Source organism: Artibeus jamaicensis, unplaced genomic scaffold, assembly GCF_021234435.1.
Source record: "Artibeus jamaicensis isolate MK-2021 breed Jamaican fruit bat unplaced genomic scaffold, CSHL_Jam_final contig_387, whole genome shotgun sequence".
Classification (NCBI taxonomy): Eukaryota; Metazoa; Chordata; class Mammalia; order Chiroptera; family Phyllostomidae; genus Artibeus; species Artibeus jamaicensis.
This window is the reverse complement of record NW_026521812.1, coordinates 66,611-91,407: the sequence shown is the minus strand read 5'-3', so window position 1 is coordinate 91,407 and position 24,797 is coordinate 66,611. Positions and strand designations below refer to the sequence as shown.

General features: G+C 42.4%; 1 protein-coding gene across 1 annotated transcript in view; it reads left to right on the top strand.

Moving 5' to 3' along the window:
* Nucleotides 1-24,797, top strand: part of ECT2L (epithelial cell transforming 2 like) — a 65,769-nt gene that overhangs the window by 20,972 nt on the left and 20,000 nt on the right. The window contains exons 3-12 of the mRNA XM_037137688.2: nucleotides 205-367; nucleotides 5,340-5,592; nucleotides 6,451-6,619; nucleotides 7,325-7,463; nucleotides 10,254-10,422; nucleotides 12,305-12,433; nucleotides 15,394-15,486; nucleotides 17,023-17,205; nucleotides 18,511-18,614; nucleotides 24,185-24,271. Coding sequence (XP_036993583.2) covers nucleotides 205-367; nucleotides 5,340-5,592; nucleotides 6,451-6,619; nucleotides 7,325-7,463; nucleotides 10,254-10,422; nucleotides 12,305-12,433; nucleotides 15,394-15,486; nucleotides 17,023-17,205; nucleotides 18,511-18,614; nucleotides 24,185-24,271 — 1,489 coding nt within the window. The remainder of the gene's footprint in view (nucleotides 1-204; nucleotides 368-5,339; nucleotides 5,593-6,450; nucleotides 6,620-7,324; nucleotides 7,464-10,253; nucleotides 10,423-12,304; nucleotides 12,434-15,393; nucleotides 15,487-17,022; nucleotides 17,206-18,510; nucleotides 18,615-24,184; nucleotides 24,272-24,797) is intronic.

The following is a 24,797-nucleotide window of genomic DNA, read 5'->3' as shown; positions in this document are numbered from 1 at the left end:
AAATTTTTTTGTTATTCATCTTCTTTGGAATGGATCGTGGAAAGTAGACAGAGTATTTTTGAAAAAATATAGCCTATGTTATTTGGGATTTAATTATTGTCTACAGGTAGACCATTAGAGAAAGAACAATTAATATTTACACTGGATTTTAGTCGACTTTAGAAATTAGTGTTCTGAATTTAATTTCTGTATCTTTCATCTTAGGTTTTTGCACGACCAGTTCTCAGAAAGGATGCAAGTGGCCAGAGTGGATTTCTCTACAGTGTTACCACGCTTCATTTCTCTCCATATCTTTTCCTTTCTGAATCCGAAAGATCTGTGTGTTGCTGCGCAAGTCAGCTGGCCCTGGAAGTTTTTAACTGAACAGGTGTACTAATTGTCACTTCCTAGTAACAGGGCGCGAATACATTAGTAACATGTAATGAGGGTATTGGGATAACTTTCTTCCCTAAACAGTCCTGCCTGGTGTGGCTCAGTGGATTGAGTTGCCCTCCTGCAAACCAAAGAGTCACTGGTTCAATTCCCAGTCAGGGAATGTGCCTGGGTTGCAGGCCAAGTTTCCAGTAGGGGGTGCGTGAGAGACAACTACACATTGATGTTTCTCTCTCTCTCTTTCTCCCACCCTTCCCCTCTGTCTAAATAAAATCTTTAGAGAAAAAAGATAACTGAGTGTCTCTGAACCATGATTAACTTACCCTTAAGAAAAAAATGGGGATAAGGTAATTTATCTTATAAGTAAGAGGATATACACTATTCTAATAATTCATGCAATTTTAATAATTTATAAATACTCAATTATTTAGAAAAATACCTTTTCTTGGCTTAAAGGAGTCTATCCTTTCATTTAAATTATTTAGGCTTTGGGTTATATATATTATTATTTTATTCATGATAAATTGCCTTGAAAATTGCTGTACAATCACAATTTCAATTAATCTCTCTTTGGCTAACATCTGTTGAGGAAGATAAGTCTGGATCTTCAATATCCTCTTCCATTAATGCTGCCTCTGTTTTCCTCTTAAAAGACTGAATGAAATGTAACAGTAGACATAATGTTAGAAACAAGTCAATAATTTGCTTCTTTAACCCGTGCACGCCTTCCGGGGTGGGCTGTGCTGAGATTCTGATCTCAGAGGCTGTCGCGCTCTCTGTGACGCACCCACGTGCAAAAGCCGTCTGTGAGCCCTGGGTCGATTGCCGTAAAAAATCCAGGCTCACTGTTTGCACAGTAGTTTGTTTTCTGTCTTTCTACTTTCAACCTTTCTATGTCCTTATATTTAAAAAACACTTCATAAAAGCATGTGGTGGTGGTGGTTCTTTTTTAACATGTAGCAGTCCGTGACTTTTAGCTGGGGTAATTTGGTCTGTTTACATTTACGTAAATACTGATATATTTGAGCTTAAGTCTATCTACCATTGTACTATTGATTTTTTGTTTGTTCCATGTGTTTTGTATTTTGTTTTTCTCCCTGTCTTCTTTGGAGTACATAAATATTTATCTATCAATATATTTTACTATTAATTATAAATTCTTTAGAAGTTCTCTCATGGCTCCCATAGAGATTACAGCACCCATCCCAGGATTATTTTACTGTGCAGGAGGTAACACAAAGACATTGACTTCATTTAACTGAAGACAAAGACATTAGACATTAGAACATTTAACTTCATCCCCCTTGACCCTTGTTTCTATGCTTTTGTCAGATAGATTCTTGAAAGATTTTATTTATTTATTTTTAGAGAGAGGGGAAGGGAGGGAAAAAGAGAGGGAGGGAAAAAGAGAGGGAGAGAAACATCGATGTGTGGTTGCCTCTTGTGTGCTACCAACTGGAGACCTGATCTACAGCCCAGGCATGTGCCCTGGCTGGGAATCGAACTGGTAACCTTCCAGGCTGGTGCTCAATCTGCTGCGCCACACCAGCCAGCGATGCTGTCAGATATTTTAATGTCATATATAACTTTTAATATATTTAAGAATATATATGATATGCAAACATTTAAATATACAAAGTTCACAAGACTATTATTTTCTTTATTAAAATTATGCTTAAATTACAGTTTATATTCAATATTATTCTGTGTGAGTGTCAGGCGTACAGCATAGTGATGGACAATCACGTACTTTGCAGAGTGAGCGCCCCACTGATTCTGGTGCCCACCAGGCCCCACATGTAGCTGTTCCGATACTATTGACTCTACCCCCTATGCTGTACTTGGCATTTCCGTGGCTGTTCCGTAACTACCAGTTTGTACTCCTCAGTCCCTTCACCTTTTTCACCCAGTCCCCAACCCCTCCATTACTAGTATTTTACACAGTCAATATTTATTTATAAGTAACAACATATTTACTTTTCTGTTGTTCGTGCCTTCCTGCATCTCTGAGTTTCCATTTGGGACCATTTTCCTTCTGAATTATCTCTAATATTTCTTTTCATGCAACTTGCTGCTGACAGACTCTCTTAGTTTGTATCTTAAAATGTCTTTATTTCACCTTCATATTTAAAGAATATTGTCACTGAAAATTTGAACTCTAGGTTGGCAGTTAATTTTTTATAGTACTTTGAAAATTTTCCATTGTCCTCTGGCTTCCGTAACTATTTATTGAGAAGTAGAAAGTTTTATTGTTATTCTTTTAAAGGTCATATTTCTATTTTCTCTAGTAGGTGTTGGATATTTTTCTATTTTTTCATAATATGTTTAGAAGGTGTGTGTCGGTGTGTGTATTTATCTTGTCTTTTTAATAGTAATAAAACTTCTTACTATTACTATTTTTTTATTGTTGTTCAAGTACAGTTGTCTCCATTTTCCTGCCACCACTTTCTCCCGCCCCACCCACCCCCACCTCCCACGCTCCATCCTTCCCCCCTTTGGCTTTGTCCATGGGTCCTTTATACATGTTCCTCAACCACCCTTATCCTGTTTTGTGTTTTGCAGTGATTTTTTAATCTGAAATTTAATGTCCTTTATACACTTCGAGAAGTTCACAGATGCTGTCTCCTTATATATTGCTTCTCTTTTCCTTGTGAGATTCTGATACTTATCTTAGACTGATTCCCCGCCTCCCCTAAGTCTCACGTTTTCTCGGACATCTTTTCCATCCTTTTGGCCGTCAGTGTTTTCAGTCTGGACCTTTCTTCTAGCCTGTTTTTCAGTTTACTAATCACCTCTTTAGCTGGGCTCTAATTTGCTATTAAACTAGTCCACTGAGTTACAAATTTCAGTTATTATATTTTTCAATTCTAGAATGTTGATTTCTTTGCCAAAAATTTCCACCTAGCCATTTAATTCCTTAAACATATTATAGATTTTTTTATTGTTGTTTAATTACAGTTGTCTGCATTTTCCCCTATTACTCTCCCCTGCCCTGCCCATCCCCCACCTCCCTCATTCAATCACTGCCTCCCACTGTCTTTGTCCTTGGGTCCTTTATACATGTTCCTTGACTCTACCCTTCCCCTTCTTTCCTCCACATCACCCCTCTCCCCTCCCTTCTGGTTACTGTCAATTTGTTCTTTATTTCCATGTCTCTGGTTCTATTTTGCTTGCTTGTCTGTTTTGCTGAGTATGTTAACACTAATAGGTTAGATCATATGGTATTTGTCTTTCATCACCTGGCTTACTTAATACTCTCCAGTTCAATCCATGCTGTCGCAAGGGGTAGGAGCTCCTTCTTTCTTTCTGCTGTGTACTATTCCACTGTGTAAATGTACCACAGTTTTTTGATCCACTCATTTACTGATGGGCACTTAGGCTGTTTCCAGCACTTGGCTATTGTACATTGTGCTGCTATGAACAGTGTGGTGCAGAGGATCTTTTGAATTGGTGTTTCAGGGTTCGTAGGATAACATTTCAGCAGTGAAATTGCTGGTCAAAAGGCAGTTCCATTTCTAGTTTTTTGAGGAAATTCCATACTGTTTTCCACAATGGTTGTACCAGTCTGCATTCCCACCAACAGTGCACTAAGGTTCCCATTTCTCCACATCCTTGCCAGCACTTATTGTTTATTTATGATGACCATTCTGACCAATATGAAGTGATATCTCATTGTGGTTTTAATTTGTATCTCTCTGTTGGCTAGTGATGCTGAGCATCCTTTCATATGTCCCTGGGCCCTCTGTATGTCCTCCTTGGAGAGGTATCTATTTAGGTTCTTTGCCCATTTTTTAATTGGGTTGTTTGTTTTCCTGGAGTGGAGTTGTGTGAATTCCTTATACACTTTGGAGATCAAACCCTTGTCCAAGGTATCATTGGCAAATATAGTTTCCCATGTTTAGTTTGTTTTTGTTTTGAAGTTCATGTCTGATAATTACAATATCTGGATCTCCTGAGGTTCTCTCTCTGTTTATTCAAAGACAAATGTCTTTTTGTGTGCTTCTGATTGAGTATCAGATACTGAGTGCAAGAAGTTAATGTGGTAATTTGAGTCTCTGGATGATAGTATCTTCCTTCAGGAAGAATTTGCTTTTGGTTCTGGTGTTTGTTTCAGCTAGGAATAGATCCCCTAAATCTAATCAGAGAGTGAGATATTTCAAATCTAGCTTCAGTCCTGGTGATAGTTTATCCAATTCTTTATCATCTTTACTGAAAAGGATCTCAGTTGAAAGCCTGGTGTGGTTACCAGGGATCTCCCCCTTAGTGGGCCCCGAATTGAACTTTGTTTCCCCTCTTCCCTGTGAGAATTGCCTAAATATCTTTACAGCTTGTAAGGCTTTCACTTATAACTTTCTGCTCCTTGTCAGACAGCCTGAACTTGACTTTGAAACTGTCAAATGGTGTGAAAGCAGTGCTGACAACCAGGCCCGCCCCTGGATTCCCCTCCCTCCCAGGGTCTTGGCTACACAGGTGCTTACGCACTGTAGCTCCATCACAACATCAGATGGTTGTTGTCTGATATTCTGTCTAGATTTTAACTTGATTACATCACATGAAAGTTGCTGTTTTCCTATCTCAAAAGTGGTGGCCCATGGACAATATCATATGGCTCTGTCAGAGTTGTTCTGAGGGGGAGGACTGACTGAAACACACATCCACACCACTGCTAGAAGCGGAAGTCTCTGAATCTAGGGTTTAACTACCCAAGTACTACGGGAGCGCTAGATGAGTATACAAAGATGGCTAGTACATATATTTATATATAACATACGTGTTCATCAAACAATGGTTTTCCTATGGAGTAAGGAATGCTTCTCATCTTTCAGAGTCGAGTTTAGACGGCAAGTCAACTGCATTAGAAATCTTAAAGTATTAAAACAAAGGAGCTGTGTACCTGAAAGCATTCTGCCTAGGAAACTGACCTTTAAAAAACTCACAACTCATCTTTCTCACTTCTGTCTCTGAAGGATTGCTTATGGATGCCCAAGTGCATCAGGCTCGGGTGGTTTCTGCCCTACACTCCAACGGACCATGAATACGGTGCTTGGAAGCACCATTACATTGCTTGTGTGTCCAGCTTAGACTGGCTGACACCTAGGGAAGCCGCCGCCCTTTATGGGACCCTGAATGAACCCAAAACAGAAGAGGAGGAGCTACAGGAGAGACAAAGAGAAAAGCATCTAAGGAAAATAATGTGGGAGAAAATTGCACTGCGTAAGAGTGAGTAGCATTTTAAAACTTCTTATCTTGACCAAGTAGTGTCGAAACCAGTGGATTTACATACAAATTCCCACAGAGGAGGGTAGTGCTGTTTTTCTGGAATAGCGTGTGGGTGGCATTCTCGGAAGTACTCATATGTTCAGGATAAGCTCTTTTTCTCTTCATTGTATATTTCCAGGTAATTAATAAGCAAAAAATATTTCAGATGAACTATATGAGGTCAAATATCAGTGCCTCCATTGCCTGTCCTAGTTTTTCTCAAATTTGTAAGACCAAAGATAAGGAGGCGAGAGCAGTATGAACACAAGCCTAAACAAAGAAATAGGTTCAGGACAGTTCAGGAGACTTGGGGTTGATGAGGAGAAGGAGCAACGAAAGTGAGAGCGAAAGCAGGAAGAGTGGTACTTTCTTTAAAGTAGAAAGAGAGTGGGGGCAAGACAGACTTTCAGCTGAGCCTTCTGACTTGTGTGGAAAGGTAATCGACAAAGTTGATTTGAGTTCTCCTTTTTATTCATTTATTATTCTACTGACTGACCCTTTGTGAGGTCATAACAAAGAGAAGTTGCTTGAAGCCAAGGAGGAGGACAGAAATGGATGGAAAGGCTATAAATTGACTGGTTTCCACAAGAAAAGAGTTACTTGTTCTCTAAGTTTTGTTCCTTGACCTGAAATGACTGGGAACTTGCAGCCACAGTGCGGACAGAATAAGAAATACAAACAGAGTGTAAAAGTGGCCATAATGATTGCTGTTTGGAATACTGCCCTGGCGCAGCCTTAGTTTGATGCCTTTTATCTGTGGAGACTTGGCGGGGAGGAGCGTGCTGTGAACAGCCGAGCGGGCTGCTGTTTGTCTTCCAGAGGAGCTGTTCCGAGCCCGACCCCCCTGGGTGAGTGGAACAGGCTGCTCCAGATTGTTAAAATCCCAATGCCAGCCACGTCTCTCCCCGCCTGTGAGGGATCGAGTGGGATTACACGAAGCTTTGGAGAAACAGCTTGTTTTGGCATCCTTAGAAGCTCTGCCCAAGCGGTAAGCAAACCTCCATCTCTTGAAGGCTCTGGACCATCTCTTGATACCAAGAATTTATTCTAGGATAATCTAGCTGACACATAGGATCTCATAATTATACAGCTCTTATCCTTGGATACAGCAAAAATGGTGGTCTTTAGCATGATTTCTGAAGGAAAAAATATATAACATTCAAAATTTACATTTCAAATATTCTTAACCCTACAAGGAGGCCATACTGTGGATATAGTATATGTTTTGTACAAAGTTATTGAGCAAAAATATCATTTTTTCCAGAAATGTTGTAGGGTCTAAGCATATCCAAATGGTAATGTGGAGGTGATGGTGGAGAGAATGGAGACATTACTCAGATAACTGGATAATGGAGGATTATGGAAATTTGAAATCTCTCCACTGCCCCTTTTCAAAATGTTTTTTGGAATCCTAAGCAAGTCGCTACATTCATTTTAAGTGCCCCACAAAAGCTAAGTTCTGAGAGAACTTTCTGGCATCCCACAGATGGAGAAAGAGAGGACCAGAGGGCAGCTTTGCCCCCAACCTGCCCAGGAGACCCCTTTGCCTTTGTCCCCAACTGCAGGGAGAGACCGAGGTACTGAGGCCACCTGCCTCATATACAGTATGTGGCTGATGGACACAGAGAACATGTAATCAAAGTCGGATTAAGAGAAAATGAGAATTTCACTTCCTCCCCCCTTTTCCTTACAGAAGAAATGTTTCAGGAAGATATTCGTACCCTTTACTATCAAAGAAAAGTTGGCGTGGAGGTCTTAAAAATGATGACAGCCCTTCATGTGCTTCCCCACCACACTTCATATTAATATCATCTCGGATTCCTGCATATGAGGTACAGAGTGTGTTAAAAGGCCAGGCCTCTCCGAATTAAGTTCTTTCATTGACACTGCAGATTGTAGGACAATGTTTGGCCACCAAGTGCATGAAAACGATTCATCTCCTAAAAGACAACTGGTCCTTTCTAAGTGAAAATTTATAAGCACAAAGCAGTTTTTAAAATGAGAACCAATAAAGGTAACCATAAATCAAAATTAGAGACAGACTCATAGATGGAGAGCAGGCTGACAAGTTTTTTTGGGGGGTGGGCTGAGCGAGAGGTTGAAGGGATTGAGCAAAATAAAAAGAGAGGAAACCTCAGGGATACTGACGGTAGCGCGGTGGCTGCCTGGGGGGTGGGGTGCGGAGGGTGCGGGGGCAGATGGGGATGGATGCAGACTCGACTTGGGGTGGTGAACACACAATACCGAATACAGGTGATGTGCTGTAGAATTGTGCACCTGAAACCGGTATAATTTTGTTAGCCAGTATCACCAAAATAAATTCAACAAAAAGGAAAAAAAAGAACTCAAAAATGACAGCTTATATTTTCTTCCACTCAATTTTTGTACACTTTTGTTGTTGTGGATAAATTAGAAATTCTTAAAATTTTAATGTGGTAATTAGGATGTGTGACATGAATGAAAGCATAGCTATTCTTTGATTACAGAGCATTAATTTAGTTCTTTAGTGTGCTCTCCTACAGTGTAAATAGCACTCAATTAAGTTCTTTCAGTATAGAAAATACCTGTTAGGTATTTGAGACTTATTAATTGCTGTGTCATAGAATTCAAAGCACTGTTTAATAAGTTTCTCCTAACAGAAAAGTTTATTATATGGATCACTTCATGTAAAGTTAACAACTTAAATTAAACCATTAAAAATCTCTAGTGATCCAACTAATGGAAATATTCAACAGAGGTTAGTATTGTGTATGCTTTATGCGTGAATATCCACGTATGTGTTAAAAACTGCTACAAAGTATCGGCTCACTGAGAACTGTTACTTCTAAAAAGAGCACTAAAAGACTTCCGCCAAGATGGAGGCTTAGGTGGAAGCACTGTACCTCCTCCTACAACCAAGTTTAAAAACAATAAAAGTTTTAACAACAAAAACGCAGCCAAAACCACAGAAAATTGAACTTCACAGAAGTCTGACAACAACAAACCCTTCAGCCAAACTGGTAAGAGGGGCAGAGCCAGCAGCACAGCAGGGTCGGGCAGGAAAGATCCACCAGACCGACCCAGGGCGCGCTACCAAAGTGTGCTGGCAGCCATAGGCGGATCCCAGGTGTGGAGAAGTAGGTGGACCCACTGAGGGCACAAGGCGGTGGACTCACTGAGAGCTGACCACAGTCACGCATTTGCATGCAGATAAACCAGTGAAGGAGGGAGCAGTAAGACAGACCATGCAGGCCCCAGTGGCAGGAAGCAGCAGAGGGGACCGCATTGTCCCTCTCTGACCCTGCCCCCACCTACGGCCTCACACACCAGTGACTTGGGTGGCCCGGCTCTGGTAAACAACTAAGGCTCCATTCCTCATACCTAACAGGCATGAACAGATCAAAACATGGCTCAAGAACAACTCAAAGCCCCAGAGCCGATAAATCTGAGTGATGAAGAAATAGCCAAACTTTCAGATGCACAGTTCAAAACACTGGTGATCAGGATGCTCACAGAAGTGGTCAATTTTAGTCAAATTAGAGGAACATATGAAGGCTAAACTGAAATGAATGGAAATGCACAGGAAACCAATAGTAATAGAAAGGAAACTGGGACTTAAATCAAAGGAGTGGACCAGAAAGAGGAAAAAATGACCAAACAGAAAAGAATGTAGAAACAAGAATTCAAAAAAATGAGGAGAGGCTTAGGAACCTCCAGGACATCTTTAAACATTCCAACATCAGAATTATAGGGGTACCAGAAGGGGAAGAGGAATAGCCATGAGTGGAAAACTTATTTGAACAAATAATAAAGGAGAACTTCCCCAATCTGGCAAAGGCAATAGACTTCCAGGAAGTCCAGGAAGGTCAGAGAGTCCCAAAGAAGTTGGACTCAAGAAGGAACACACCAAGGCACATTAGAATTACATTAGCCAAGATTAAAATGAAGGAGAGAATCCTAGAAGCAGCAAGAGATATGGGGACAGTCACTTACAAAGGAGTTCCCATCAGACTGTTAGCTGATTTCTCAAAAGAGACCTTACAGGCAAGAAGGGGCTGGAAAGAAGTATTCCAAGTCATGAAATCCAAAGACCTACAACCAAGATTGCTCTATCCAGCAAAGCTTTCATTTAGAATGGAAGGACAGATAAAGGGCTTCTCAGATAAGGTCAAATTCAAGGAGTTCATCATCACCAAACCCTTATTATATGAAATGTTAAAGGGACTTATCTAAGAAAAAGAAGATAAAGATGAACAGTGAAAGGACAGCAAACTCACAGATATTAACAACCACACCTAAAACAAAAGCAAACTAAGAGGACAGCTAGATCAGGAGCAAACCATAGAAATGAATATTACATGGAGGGTTAGCAACAGGGGAGTAGGAGGAGGAGAAGGAGGGAGAAGGTACAGAAAATAAGTAGCATAGATGGTAGGTAGAAAATAAATGGGGGGGGCAAGAACAGTATGGGAAATATAGAATCTAAAGAACTTGAGACACATGGTCATAAACTAAAGGGGGGAAATGATGGGGGGTGCAGGGTGGAGGGGAATGAAGGGGGGAATAGAACAACTTTAGTGGCATAATCGATAAAATGTAAAAAAAAATAGTGTCAAGTAAAGGGCTTTGGTTTTATCTTCTAGATGGTGGTGGACAGTGTCAGGACAGGTGTCACCTCTGTGGTGTATGAACACAGCAGCCTGACCTTGGAGAGCCTGCTGTATCTCATAGACAAAGCTCTGGATGGGCAGAAGGCACAGAGTGTGGGAATATTTAGCAATGGAGATAGCAGAGAAATCAATTTACTCCAAGGTAAGGTGGGGTTGGAAAGAACAGCCAACTGTGCACTGACGTAGTGTCTGTCCACTCGGATGACCTCCTGGTGCTGTGTAAGTTCCCAGTGGTTAAGAAGGTTGACAGCCCAGCTCTGAGTTAACGAGGCAGGGGTAGCTCTGTGCAGGCCTTTCACTGGGGTAATAAGTAGGGAATCTGCTTTGCTCAGCCTATCCATTCAAATGTTAATGTCACCCCCAAATGTCACAGACGCACCTAGGATGATGCCTGACCAAATTTCTGGGCACCCCACTAGAGTGACACATAAAATTAACCATCACACCGTTAAATAAGAACTCCCTTTTCCCTGTCTCTCAAGCCCCAAGGAATTGCTATTCCACTTTCTGCTTCTATGCAGGTGACTAATTTAGATATCTCACATATATAACTGGAATCATACAGTATTTGACTTTTTGTGACTGGCCTATTTCATTTTATATAATATCTTCAAGGTTTGTCCATATTGTAGCATGTAGCAAGTTTTCCTGCCTTTTTAAAGGCTGAATAATATTCTACTGTATGTATATATGACACTTTGTTTATTCATTCATCAATGGACATTTTGGTTGCTTCCCTCTCTTGGTTATTGTGAGTAGTGCTGTTATGAATGTAAGTATGTAACTATATCTTTGACACTGCTTTTAATTCCTTTGGATATGTATGCAGAAGTAGAATTGCTGGATTATATGGTAGTTCTAGTTTTAATGTTTTGAGAAAATGCCGTACTACATTTTCCATGGAGGCTACACCACTTTACAACCCCACCAACCATGCACAAGGGCTCCAAGTTCTTCCCATCTCTTCCCGATTTTTGCCCAATCGCAGCTTTTTAAAAAAATTTACTTATTTATTTTTAGAGAGAGGGGGAGGGAGGGAGAAAGAAAAGGAGAGAAACATGAAAGTGTGAGAGAAACATCTAGTGGTTGCCTCTCGTAAGCACCCCAACCAGGACCAAATCCACAACCCAGACAAGTGCCCTTGACCAGGAATCAAACCAGTGACCTTTCACTTTCCAGGTTGGTACCCCACCTACTGAGTCACACTGGTCAGGGCTGATCTCCAGATGAGAAAGGTGTCCAAACTCTGCCTTTTCTTTGTTTCCTTTTATGAAAGCAATAGTGACAATAACAAAAATACCACAGAAAACTCAAGTTTCCTTCTATATAACTGTGGGATTTTCCCCCAAAGCTTTTGCCTTAAAAACAACGAAATGAAATGTCAGTCCAGTCACCCGAAGAGGACCTTCCATTCTGTGTCTGGACCTCTCAATGTGTAGGCGCAAACCACCAAGATTCCGCACGCGACTCCATTTGCATTACCTCTGTGGGACTGGCAAAGCTGAGTCTCCAGGACAGGGTAGAAATCAGCCCAGACACGCGCAGGTGGGCTAAGTCCATCACACACGTTCCCAGGGAGGGAGCACCGCAGTGATGTTTACCATCTCCTGGAGCACTTTTTCTGCTCCAAGTGGCTTATTTTTTCATTGACAATCATGGGAAACATTTCTCCTTTGGAACTTGGTTGCAAAATCCCAGGACTTGACTGGCCATCTGCCCTGAACCCTGCCGTGAGCCTGGTCACTCCCACTGCTACATGGCGGAGGCAAAAACACAAGGTCCCAAACCTAGTGCACAGTGTCCCATAAATCCAGAGTGTGAAGGAGACTAAGGACATGCTGAAGTCCAGCGGTGCCTTTTGTGGCCTGAACATGCTACAGCAAAGATGCAGAGATGCCCTACAGATTCTGGTCTGAGGGGCAGGTGTTGGCTCTTTGAATGGTGCTTCCATTTTCACAAACTGCTGAGAGTTTCTAGTCATGAGACTGTTAAAATTAATATGACTTTTCCATTTTTTCCCTCAGGCTACAAAATTGGCATTAAAAATTTACTGAAGCCTGAGGTGAGAGACTTCTGGGAGAAATTAGGCAGCTGTGTGGCCCCTGAAGAAGAAGGGGGTCACGTGGACCTCTTTGTGCCACTTGGAGCATCAGGTGAGTTTTGAAAGGCTCTGGTCCTGCCCACCTTACGATATTCTGTGAATTTGTTCAAGTGATTCAGTCGCATTTACTCTTTCTTTCATTTTTGCTTTACACCTCATGCACTCAGGCATTTAGAGGGAACAGGCTTTGGGGTTAGCAGTCCCAGTAAACTGTTCCTGCAGAAATAAGGTCACTAGTGGCGAGAGCCAGCCAGGAACATTATTTCTGTTTCTTCTGGAAAACACAGTGAAGTCAGCCCACACAACACAGGAGAAAGCGCCTCATCAGCACAGGAGCTATGCTTGGTCAATCTGGCACAGCTTGCCATGCTGTGTCCTGAACCTGGAATGTGTGAGTGTGAACTTCATGACCCAGAACTTGGACTTGGATCCTGCTCAGGCCATTTTTGGCTGCGTGGCCTTAGGCAAGTTTGGGAACCTCATTCCTGCTGTGAACATTAGGATAAAACTACCTGATGTTATAGGACTCATGAATATCAAAAAACATAAAAACTTAATTTATACAAATAAGCAATAATATAAATACTTAATATCAGAACACTAAAAACAGTGACGTGCTTTGTGAAGATGAGTGTAATTGCGAATCACTGAGGTTGCTGATATAATTTTAAGTGCCTCCCTGTCTAGTGGCAGCCACTATAATTTGAAGATGATTTTAGTACTTGAAGGGAAATTTCAGAAACATTAAATCAAATTCACTCTTGAGTTATCTGTTAAATAAAAGCCCTGCTTTCATGGGCTCTGGGTTTGTTTGTTTTTTTACCAAGCAGAACAGGGGAGGGGGAACATGACATTAAATTTTCCCAAACTGTTTCTTATTACCCATTCTTTAGAGAACTGTGAATTTTAAAGTTCTAAATTTTCAAGTTTCACTAGCAAACTTCAACCAGGGGAAAGGATAAGAACAAAAAGGGGGAAGTCATTTAGAGGAAAATGAAATTAAATTTTTTTACAGTTATTACAATGATATAATCTCAACTATATAGAAAATATGCATAGAAAAATCAATAAGGAAATATAGCAGAATAGTAAGAGAATCTATCCCTAGTTATGTTTTTCAAATTTTCAACAGTGTTTAAAAGTGTGTTACAGAGAATACGGATATTGTGGCCCCTTGCTTATCACCTGTGTTTGGCGCGGGGGCAGGAGGTCTCTACACAGAAAGGACATATACCAAGGTCTCAGCAATGGTTGGATAAGATGATAAGTGAGATTTCCTTCTTTTTATATCTAAATTTTTTTTTTACCTTATTTGCCTCTATTTTCTGTAATCCACCACCTGCCCCGCCTCTTACCTTCATCCTCTGTCTTCCCTTCTGTTAACTGTGGAAGAAGCTTCTCTGCTCAAGTCACAAACCAGCAACTACACTTGGGCTCAGTAGCCCACTGCTTTCCGCCTCCCGACTTCACTTCTACGCTCACATCCTCGTGTGTAGCCTCAGTTCTCTGTCTTTACTGGATCGTTTCTACCAAACCAGGAACACCTGCAGTAGCTCCTGTTTCAAAAAAACGAGAGAGATCGTGAACTTTCCCTCACCACGTTTTTAGTTGCCTCTACCAGGGCTTCTCCAACTTCTGTGTGTCTTCGAATCACCCACAGGTCTTTTAAAGGATGCATCTCTGGGCCCCACCCCAAGTGTCTGATTCAGGGGGTCTGGGGCGAGGCCTGGGGATTTTCATTTGTACCACGTTCCCAGGTGTTGCTGCTGCTGACCCAGCGGCCACCCTTTGAGAACCATTGGTCTGTGCTGACTGCCTCTACCTTCCTTACCTGTCGTTTGCTCCTCAGGCTCTTCCACGTGGCGTCTTTATTGCTACTGAAGTTGCTTTCAGAAGAAAATAAGTGACTTGCAGGTGCCCAAATCCACCAGCCCCTTCTCCACCCTCACTTCGCTTTGACTTCTCGGCAGCACCTGATGCAGACGACCACTCCTCAGAACTCTCCTTCTTCTCTCATTTCCCTAAGACCACACTCTCCTGGTTTTCCTCCTACTCCAGTGGCGGCTCCACCTCCTTCTCCGGTGCCGACCCCTCCTCCTCAGCAAGACTCTTAAGTGTGCCCCGGGCTTGATCCTGAGTGCTCTCCTTTTCCAAGACTACACCTTCCCCAATGCAGTCTCATCTATTCCTAAGACTCTGACTTCAATAGAGACGCCAGAAACTCCCAAACTGACGCTTCCAGCTTAGGTATCTCTGAGCTGCAGACTCAGATCTAGCTCCTGCTTGACATCTTCATATGACTGTTCAGTTGGCACGTCTGAGAGCGTCTCAGAGTTAACACATCTGGAACAGATTTGCCATTGCCACCCCAGCACCAATCCCCCCTCCCCAGGATTCCTCAGTTAAGATATTGTCATTCACCCAGTTACTTCATAAGCCAGAAACTTAAAATTCATCTTCTGGAGGCATTAGGTTAACAATTCTAAACATCGTTATTAAAGCGTAATTGACATACAACAATCTGTACGTATTTAAAGTGTGCAATTGGCTAAATTCTGACGTGTGTCGTAGCCATGAAGCCATAGAACATTCAAGATGATGAGTGTACTTCAGCCGATAGCGTGTCACTGAAAAGGAAGTGAAATTAATGCCATGCTCAAGTTTGACCATCATATTCCATTCGGTGTTTAACAGTTTTAAACTTCTCCTTTTACACTGAGACTTCCTCTTCTGTGACGTTGGCCCGAGTATTCCAGTTGTGAAAATGAGCACGAGCTCAAACCTCACTCCCTCTTCTCCACCCTGTTGCACAGTTCGAATAAATTCCGTGTTTGGACGTGAGCACTCAGGGCTGAGCTGTGAGGAGTTGGTAACCTACTCCAACTCGGGATTTGAAATGAGGGCGAGAACTGCTATTGCCTTTCGTGGCCGGCCCCTTACTGCTCCTAAGTAATGCTTACCTGTTCCACAGCGAAACCTGTGAGTAAACTAATAAAAGTATTTTGTGCGCAGAGTCAGGTGTAGAAGTTCTTTCCCAGCTGTCTCAACTCACTGGCACGTTATTCACCGCCCCCACCGGGGTCGCAACTGGCTCCTACCAGCACGGTAAGTGTGCATGGGCGCTGACCCCCGGCTGGATAACGCCCACCAACTCCAGGATCACCAAAAGACAGAGTGCAGTTACATAATACTGGTTCTGGCTGACATCAACTACCTTTCCTTCTCTGACACTGTCTCATTTCCCATCACTCTGTCATTTGCTTAGAAAGGGGATTATGTATTGCAAATATTTGCTTCAAGCCGTCATTTGTAAAACTCAGTTGAAAACATCTGTAACAGTTAAACAAAGATGTATAGTTGCTAATCTAAAGATAATGCGTACAAAGAACAGTTTTTAGTAAATGTAATTAATATGGCTTCATCTGGAAAAATGAATTCCAGCTATAAAGAGATGATTAAGAGGCTTGCTCAGGTTCCCATTTCATTACGTGAGAGGAAAAACAGCCAGCGATATAATACACCTGGAAGCAAAGTTTTGTTTAGCTACAAAAGCAGGAGATATTAGATCAAAACACAACATCAGCTAACCAACAAGAGAACCAACTGCTTTGTTACAGTAATGGGAATCATGTCCCCTTTAAAACTCCCCGCCTCTCATTAAACAGCATTTGGGGGGATGTAGAGATGATATAAAGTATTACCTCTCCGATCCCAAATTACCTTTGAAGATGGAAAAACTGCCACAACTGGGGAACTTGTACGGGGAAATGCTGTAACAAAAAGTGCATTGATTTAATATAGTTTGTAACAGAAGTTACTTGTTAATTTCAGTTTATACGGCAACATCACCCATGAGAACATATTTGGCTCTGGAGAGAGGAATCTGCCCAGCGAGCAGAGCAGGGCACGCACTGCATTTACAGAGCACGTCTTCTTCTTCCCTCCTGCTCTGTTCATCCTCCTTCCCCGGCTCCTCTTATTCTCCCTCTGGGAGAACAGTTACAGAGATTTCCACACGGTTAACAATGAACATGGAGTGGAGGAGAGTCAAACAAGCCGAGGTATCCATTAGGGACAGAAAATCAAGTTGGATGTGGCACTTTGCCCATCAGTAACTGATTTTCAAGGAGAAAGACTTGTGTAAGCACCTGCTAGAGTCATGTAGAGATATTTGTAGAGAGAGAGAGAAGCTTAACATAGTGTAAGGGACTCACCGGGTTGGCTAGGACAGGAGTGACGGTGGCCGGTAAGATGGGGAAAGCAGGCAGAGTGGGGTTCCCTTGCATTTTCATTTTGAGGCTAAAAACATAAAACAGTATGTTCTCACTTAGATGCCCGCTCTGCTTCCCAATGCACAAGTCCAGCAGCTATTTAATTTTTTTATTTCAAATATAATGTGTCAACCCTATTTATCAAAAAGTAGTTAGACATTTGATATGATTCATTGTAATCTTTTTGAGTTTCTAATTCTACCCTTGAAAGCAGACTATGGGTGTTTATCTTAGCCTTCTAATGAGAAAGGATAATAAGCCTGATGCAAATACAACTAAGTTGTGTGTGTGTGCACGTACTAGCCAAAAGAAGTAGAATGATTTCACCTGAGCTTATGTCTGCACTAATAAGAGGAGGAAATAATGTCAGTTCTTAGCGACTGGCTGGGACCACCGCAGGGAAGAACTCCTCCCTCCATCTACTTCAGCGAATCAAAACTGCAGACGTGGGCCAGCTTCACGGACTTCCTGGAAGACACCTTGAAATCAGTACGGAAACAGTTAAGTCCTCTCTTCAAGGAGCTGCAGAAGAACGTCAGTGGCAGGATGATTGGTGAGAACTCTTGCTACTTCTGTTGCAGTCTAATTATGAAGTTTGTTTCACGTCCAGGGGGAGTCCAAGTTTAGGGATCTAAAAGTCGACTCCTAAACATCATGAGTGCTACTTTATTCCCTTTGTTTTTCATGTCGTGTTTTGAATCTATGAATACTCCTTAAGAATAAATATTAGATATCATTTAATAAATATTACATGTAAAGACAAATAAATACATTCACTGTCATGCTGAGGCCAGTTCCTGGTTTCAGAGTTTACCGTCTCATTGATCCTGTGTCAGTCAATTATTTACCCAGGCAAAATGCGCTCCGTGTTTGCTCAGCCCGAGAACTCTGTCCTCTCCCACTGTGGTTGTCTCGAAAAAGCGAGCACCTCTTAAAGCACAGCACCCGTTACTTAAAGGGCTCTGCAATTGTGTTCTGTTCATTTTTTACCTAAAATGTGTAATTGGGTGATGGATTCCAGAGTCCTTTGCTGACCCTGCTGGACATTATTGAATTTCTTTTCTCATTTAAGTTCCACAGCCATGACCCAATGATCACAATAGAGGCTTTGGGAAGCAAGGCCCTGTGTCAACTGGAACTTCACCTAAATCAGTCCATTTTTTACAATACTTTTTTTCTTTACCATATGGGCAAACAAGTTTTCCTTCTATCTTTACCTGTTCAATTTTTCCCTCTTTCCATGTAACTCAATAAAACACCCTGAGAATCAAGTCGTCATATATCTGTGCCTTCCTTTCTTCCCTTCCCCTGCCTGCTCCTTCTTTAACGTCTGTTCACACAGTCACTTTCCACACACAAGCTATAACACACGAGTAAGCATGCAGATATTTTGGCGATATATGTGAACAATAAGTAGAATGGAAGAAAATTCTTTTCATATAAATGCATATTGTCCAATATTTTTAAATGTAAAAGATGTCTGTGTATGTATGTTAGTATATTATTTTCTATGGTCTTAAAATACTTATATTTGAGCAGAAAGATAAATGAGAGTGTGCAGGGATCTTTGGTGGGATTGTGAGTCCAAAATTTAAACTTATAAGGTTCATTTTCACATGGTCTCTCCTTATTGTCCAGTTCATAGATTTTATTCAGCATCAGCTTTGCCAGGGCGGGCCCTTTTTATGCCCTGCGCATTGAGTTGCTTTTGCTGGCTTTATATTTTATCATGACAGATAACCTTCATGGTGAAATAGAATCACAATTTTTATTCTTTGCATCTGTGTCCACTAAAAAGCAACCGTGAGGACCAAGCTGTGCTCTTCTTGATCACGTCTCTCACGTAAATTGATTGCAGGACAGTTTATGTTTGACACCATGGGCGTGACCGACACTCTGAACAACCAGGAGACTGCAGGAGCTCTGGCAGATGGATTGACGGAGCTTTCGAGAGAAAATCCGGTAAGCATTTAAAAAAATATTTTATTTATTTATTTTTAGAGAGAGGGGAAGGAAAGGAGAAAGAGTGGGAGGGAAACATCAATGTGTGGTTGCCTCTAGTGTGCCCCCTACTGGGATCTGGCCTGCAACCCAGGCATGTGCCCTGACTGGGAATCGAACTGGCAACCCCCTGCTTCACGGTCCCGTGCTCAATCCACTGAGCTACACCAGCCGGGGCTGCATTTTTAAAAAAAATAAAGTACACTATGAAATCCCAACACTTAAAAACATTTTTAGTTTGTATTTATTATTATTATTTTTAACTAGTATATCCCTCCAGGGCACCTCAGAAAAATTACATCAGTTTGTAGAAAGAGCACCGACAGAGTCTGGGCTCCAGATCTACTAGGCACACAAGACAGACAGACAGACAGACAGACAGGAAAACCCAGGTTATTTACAAGTTGGTTCCATTGTGCATTGTTTTGTGAATGATTTCAGTCAGAAATGACTTCTTTAAAAAACATGTGAGTGGCTTTGTATTTCACATAAGCATTAATCAACAGTTAAAACAATTAATAGTATGACAGAAAAATTGAAAAAGTGTGAAAGCAGATGGAAAAAGATAAAGGGCCCAGAGGCTTGATGAGGGGAAGGGCAAGAGAACAGAGAACAGGAAGAAGCCTGTCAATCATTTGGCTGGGGACCAGCGTGGCAGATGCCTGATGAAGCATTTTCATCACAAACAAATCTTGGACACTCTCCCAGAAAAGTGAGTCTGTGTATGAGGACACAGTGAGGAGAGGACCCCGAGACCCTCATGAGGCTACGGGAAGGTGAACGAAGCAGCGGTGGGGCTGGGGGAGTGGAGAGGAGGACGGGACCGCGATGGCACAGACACGCTTGGTGCTGTGTAAGGGCTCTCGTCGTGCAACGAGAAGTTCTCCAATCCATCTCTTCCACTGTAGTAACTTGACTTTGTGGGCAGATTTAACTTTGTCTTTGTGTACGTTCTCCTGTTGTGTCCTGTGTCTGCTTTGGTTCCACGGTGGCTTCCTGAGTACCAGGTGTCCTCAGGGTTAGGGGTTTGCTGCGGAGTCCGAGAAGGTGCAACTGGTCATGATTTGCCTTCCCCGAAGTCTCAGCCCCGGGCAATCCAGCCAGCCCCGGGGGCAGCCAGGGACGCAGGCCCTGGTGAGCTTTGAATGATCAGGGAAGTTTATGGGGCAACAGTGAGACTTTGAAAGATCCTGCACTGTCTCCCGAAATACCAAAGATTTACTAGATGTGTTTGGTGTAGCTTGAGTGTACTTACCGCCACCTCATTATTTAAAAATAACCGTGGATGGAACCAAATTTGAGTACTTTTCCCAGCAATTTAGCTGTGTAGTCTCTCTCCCAAGCTGCCTTTCTCCTGAAAGATAAGATCCCTCCTGTCCTCTTCCTCATCTGGCTAAGGTGGGCCACTTTGGTTCTGAAGGTCTTGAGATCCTCCCATAAGACCTTGGCATCTGACCTGAATTATGACAGTCAGTTGAGAATGAAGAGCATACATGGCAACTGGAATGTGTGATTAACCAGGAAGTCCCGCTTACTGACTATAGTTGAATAACCATTACTTTGTTTGCTGGACTTAAAAATGAATTAGGTAGAAAATTGCAAACTCTATTTAAAAAACAGGTTCTCTTTTCTACTACAGTTTTGTTGACTTATATTTCTGATGAAGGCTTTAAATACAATTTTTTGGGGGGGCTGGGGCTGTGGATTTTTCAGGACAAACCTCTGGAATTTTTGTCACATTTTCTGTTGAAGAAATGTAGTGAAAAGAGCAAAGATTTTGAAGGAAATGTTATTCTGACAAAATCGGACCCAGAGGTGATGCTCGATTCATTCATGAAGGTAAAGTTATCGCTGCATTTTGCGCCGTTGCTTCATTGAGGAGTCAGACGCGTGTGCTTGAGAAATTCACAGACAATGACGACAATTCCTCCTGGAAGGCTTCCAAGTGCTTGTTTCTTCTAAGAACTTTATTTCCTTGAATTATTACTTTAAAAGTGTTTACAGTATCACAAGTAATGTTTAAGGCACTTATAAGCATGAACCGCCCGTGCGGACTGGGATAGCGCTCCTGGGGTTCAGAGGAAAGTTGGACATTGGCATTTTGCCTCTTTTTCAGTTGAGTCTTGAGATAACTTAGAGATTTGTTTTTCATTTGCCTCCCAGGACGTGTGTGTGTGTGTGTTTTAAACTAAGAATTGTTCTTCTTTCCTTAATTGAGATTCAAATTCATAAAAGAGAAAAAAGTGGGTTTGAATTTAGTTCTTCAGGCAAAAAATAATGATTCTGCCAGTACTGTATTCAGAACCCATATATTCTTTAAAAAAAAGATTTAATTAATTTATTTTTAGAGAGGGGAAGGGAGAGAGAAAGAGAGAGAGAGAAACACTGGTGTGTGGTTGGCTCTCGCACAGTCCCCACTGGGGACCTGGCCTGCAACCCAAGCCTGTGCCCTGAGTGGAAAGTAAACCCTTGATCCTTTGCTTCACAATCTGGCACTCAATCCACTGAGCCACAGCAGCCATGGTAGAATCCATATATTCTTGATTAAGTGAAATAATCAGGATCCAGAAAACACGGAAAATTGCATTGTCATTCAGAGGGCTGATTTCTATAAAAAATGTCATTTTAGAGCTGTTTTATGCCCATAGAACAATCACCTGCCTGTCTTGCATGACCACAGGCTTGGGATACCAGCCCCAACACAAACTCACCGTGGAGAATGGTCATAGGAATTTAGACTGTGAGTTCCCTTAGCAGGTAAATGGCTTGTTTTCCTATAACCTGACATCCTGCAAGTCTTCGCTGTGGGTGGTGAAGTGCCGGGAAGGGTGACAAGAGGACCACTAGAGGCCGTGCCCCTCTGGCCACCCTGAATCTCTATGCAACTCTTGGGGATTATTCTCCCACAGGGTAGATGTCTTTTCAACCTACCACTGAACTAAACATGTGTTCACTTTAATAAAACAGAGCAGAAAGTTTGAGCTTAAAGTTGCCTCAACACCGGAAGTCAGACTGGCTAGGGTTATAGCGCCTGTCTGTGATGAAACTGCAGAAACATGAAGCTCCTTAATGCCTAGAAATCTCCTGGATATATTTTTACTTTTTAACTGATACTTTTATTTTAAAAATCAAATTAGAAAAAATGTTAGATTCTTATTTGGTTTTCTATTATTTAGTACCAAGAGCTTATGTACAAAGCCCATAAAACAAAGTTGGGGACCCTCAGGAGGAAACAAACCCCAGGTTAGATGTGGGTGCTGCGTTAGGATAAAATGGAGAAGCCGAGTTACCACTCCACACATGGCGGTTTATTTTTGAAACTAGCTATTCATCCAAAAGAAGCACACAAGCCTCACAGCCTTAGGAGTGGGAAGTCATGCTTTCTGCTGAGACACTTTTAAAGAGCCTTCCACAGGGGCATGTCTGCCAAACCCAGGACAAGACACACGCACATGAGTATATATATGAAGAGACAGATACATCTGTCTACCTAGCTGTCCTCCCATCCCCCATCTTGCTGCCCGGTCAGCAGGGCCTGCTGGTGTCTGTGTGGCTGTAGTGTTTACCCTCATACCACACAACCATGGCAATGAGTCACAGCCCAAATCATAGTTGTCCCTGAGCAGGACCAGTCACTTTCACAACTATTTCTGGCCCCTAATACAGAAGCTAAGTGTTTTCTAGGAGAAGCACCAGCAAACTAGGGTGTCTCTGGAAAACGCGGTGCCTGCCTGTGCTCCATCCTGGAGGAAATTTCTACCGTGTGGTCAGTTGGACATAGCTGTTCTATGCCATGGGAACAGTCAAGGTGAAGGCCACTAACCCAAAATAATTGTTCTCTTAGAAATGTGTGAAGTTTGTTCTGTTATTTCCTCTGAATTTATCCTGAAAAACAAAATAAGGGATGTCATCTTAATCTAAAAACAGTCTCTAAAATTTCTAATCATTAGATGTGTAACATAAAATGAGAAAACTTGATACTTTTAGGTTCAAACAAAATTACAATGCCATATCAATTTCCTGTCCACAAAGAAAACTTGATGTTTAATAAGAATAGGTGCTGCTAAGCCAGAGGAGAAACAAAGCCCCAAGCGCTTCAAACAGAACCAGGACGGTCGGGGGTCCACGCTGACGCCTGAATTTTAACGCGTGGGCATTTATCATAGGGTGCTCTCCCAGATGGGGGTGCCTCCCCTGCCTGTGAGATTCTGTTCTGTGTGGGCTCTCCTAACCCCAGGCCTGGCAGTTTGGGTTTGATTTTCCCTTCGTGTCTGCAACCACTCGACCTACACAACTATTGGTGTCACTGCTGATTGGTCGAAGTTGCCATTTCTCAGTATAAATGATCAGCACTATTATTTATTTTGGAAGAAAAGAAGGTTCCACTCAGAGAAATTTTAAATCATTTTGTTAAAATTCAAAGTAGATGTCCCCCCTCCCCCCAGTATAAATGTAAACACAAGCCAGGTTGTGAGGGCGTGGCCAGGAATGGGGAGGACCCGAGAGATGGCAGGGAGAACACAGGCTCTGCGGGCCTGGGCACACCGGGGAGAGAAGGCAGGCGGGGCCTCCGCACACCGGGGAGAAGCAGCAGCCGCACTGAGGCCTGGGGCCCTGACCCAAAGCCTTCAGGCAGCCCTGAGGCCACGGATACAGACCTCGTTCGTGTTTGCGCGAAAGGAGTCGTGGCTACAAGTTGATGTTTCCTTCCAGTCCCACCCCTGGATATCCAGATTTGACTATGGGTAGTTTTATCTTTGACAACACAGGGCAGCAGTAATGACCATTGATCCTCCCTCATTAGCTCTCAGCATAAATGTGGGACCATTGTCCTATTGCTAGAGTGGACCCAGGGATGCTGCTAATTTATATGGAGGCCCCAAGAACAATGAACAGCCCCGGTCATGTGGTCAGGGCATCATCCTGATATGCCAAGGTTGTGGGTTCAATTCCCGGGGAGGGCCCATACAGGACTCGACCAATAAATGCATCAATAATTGGAACAGCATATTGATGTTTGTCTGTCTCTCTAAAACTAATAAATAAAACAATTAATGGGTAAAGTGAAGAAAGAATGAGTCATATTTAAATGTGGTAATGGACAGATCTAGAAAGGTCATGTGAATTGTTTCAGATGCATTTTAATTAGGTGATAAAGACGGTGTGTTTTGTAAAGTGTCGTGAGTTTTTTCTTCTGGCATCTTAACCTGTTTGCCCTCAACTGACAAGAGACAGAGCGGAGCTGAGGCCTGACCCAGGACGCGTGGGGCTCCCTCAGCCTGGGTTGGGGGCACGAATGGGGGGCTGGGAAGGCAGCTGCTCTGGACTTAGTTTCTCAAGTATAACGCAGTTCAAAGGGAGCTAAAGGCTTTGTTTTTATTTTTAACATAAAACTTACTTTAGAAGAGGCATCACTGGTCTTGTTCAGTGCTTCCTTCATAGAGAGGGCCGAAGGCAGAGCGGCCCAGAGCCTCCCGCGGGCCTCCGACAGCTCCTGCCTCCGAGTGATCAAATGTGCATTGACTCCCCAGGAAAGCAATGCTTTGGAAGACAATCCTCAGGACACAGAATCACGTCTCAGCAAAAGTGATCCAAATTTTGGGGTGCTGGTTCAGCTGGTAAGCCAATTATTACGTAATAAGAATTTTCCATTTGTTTTTTCCTGACCCTCCCTCCCCCTGCCACCCTCCCCCCGGGGGGGGGAACCAAAACTCTTTAGACTTTATTCCCCTTAGTTCTTCTTTTTTTCTTAAAAATTCCAAGAAAAACGTTTGAGGGAACGGACTTCCAAATGTAATTGAGGGGAATCCAGGCAATAGCTCTTTTGACTGTTTTCCCGTCAAAATGAAGTTTGAGTCAAGAGGACTGAGGTCCTTGACTCATCTTGGGAGTGAAAGCCTTCTCTGTTACTCTGCGCTTATATCTCTGACGCTAGGAGGGTGTCTAAAGAAATGCACAGAGGACTTCCGCCAAGATGGAGGTATAGGTGGATGTGCCGTGCCTTCTCACACAACCAAGTTTAGGGACAACTAAATATTAGCATCAGAAAACACAACCAGAACACGGAAAATTGAACTTTTTGGAAGTCCGTTAACAACAAATTCTTCAGCCCGACCGGTAAGGGGCGAAACCAGCGTCTCGTGA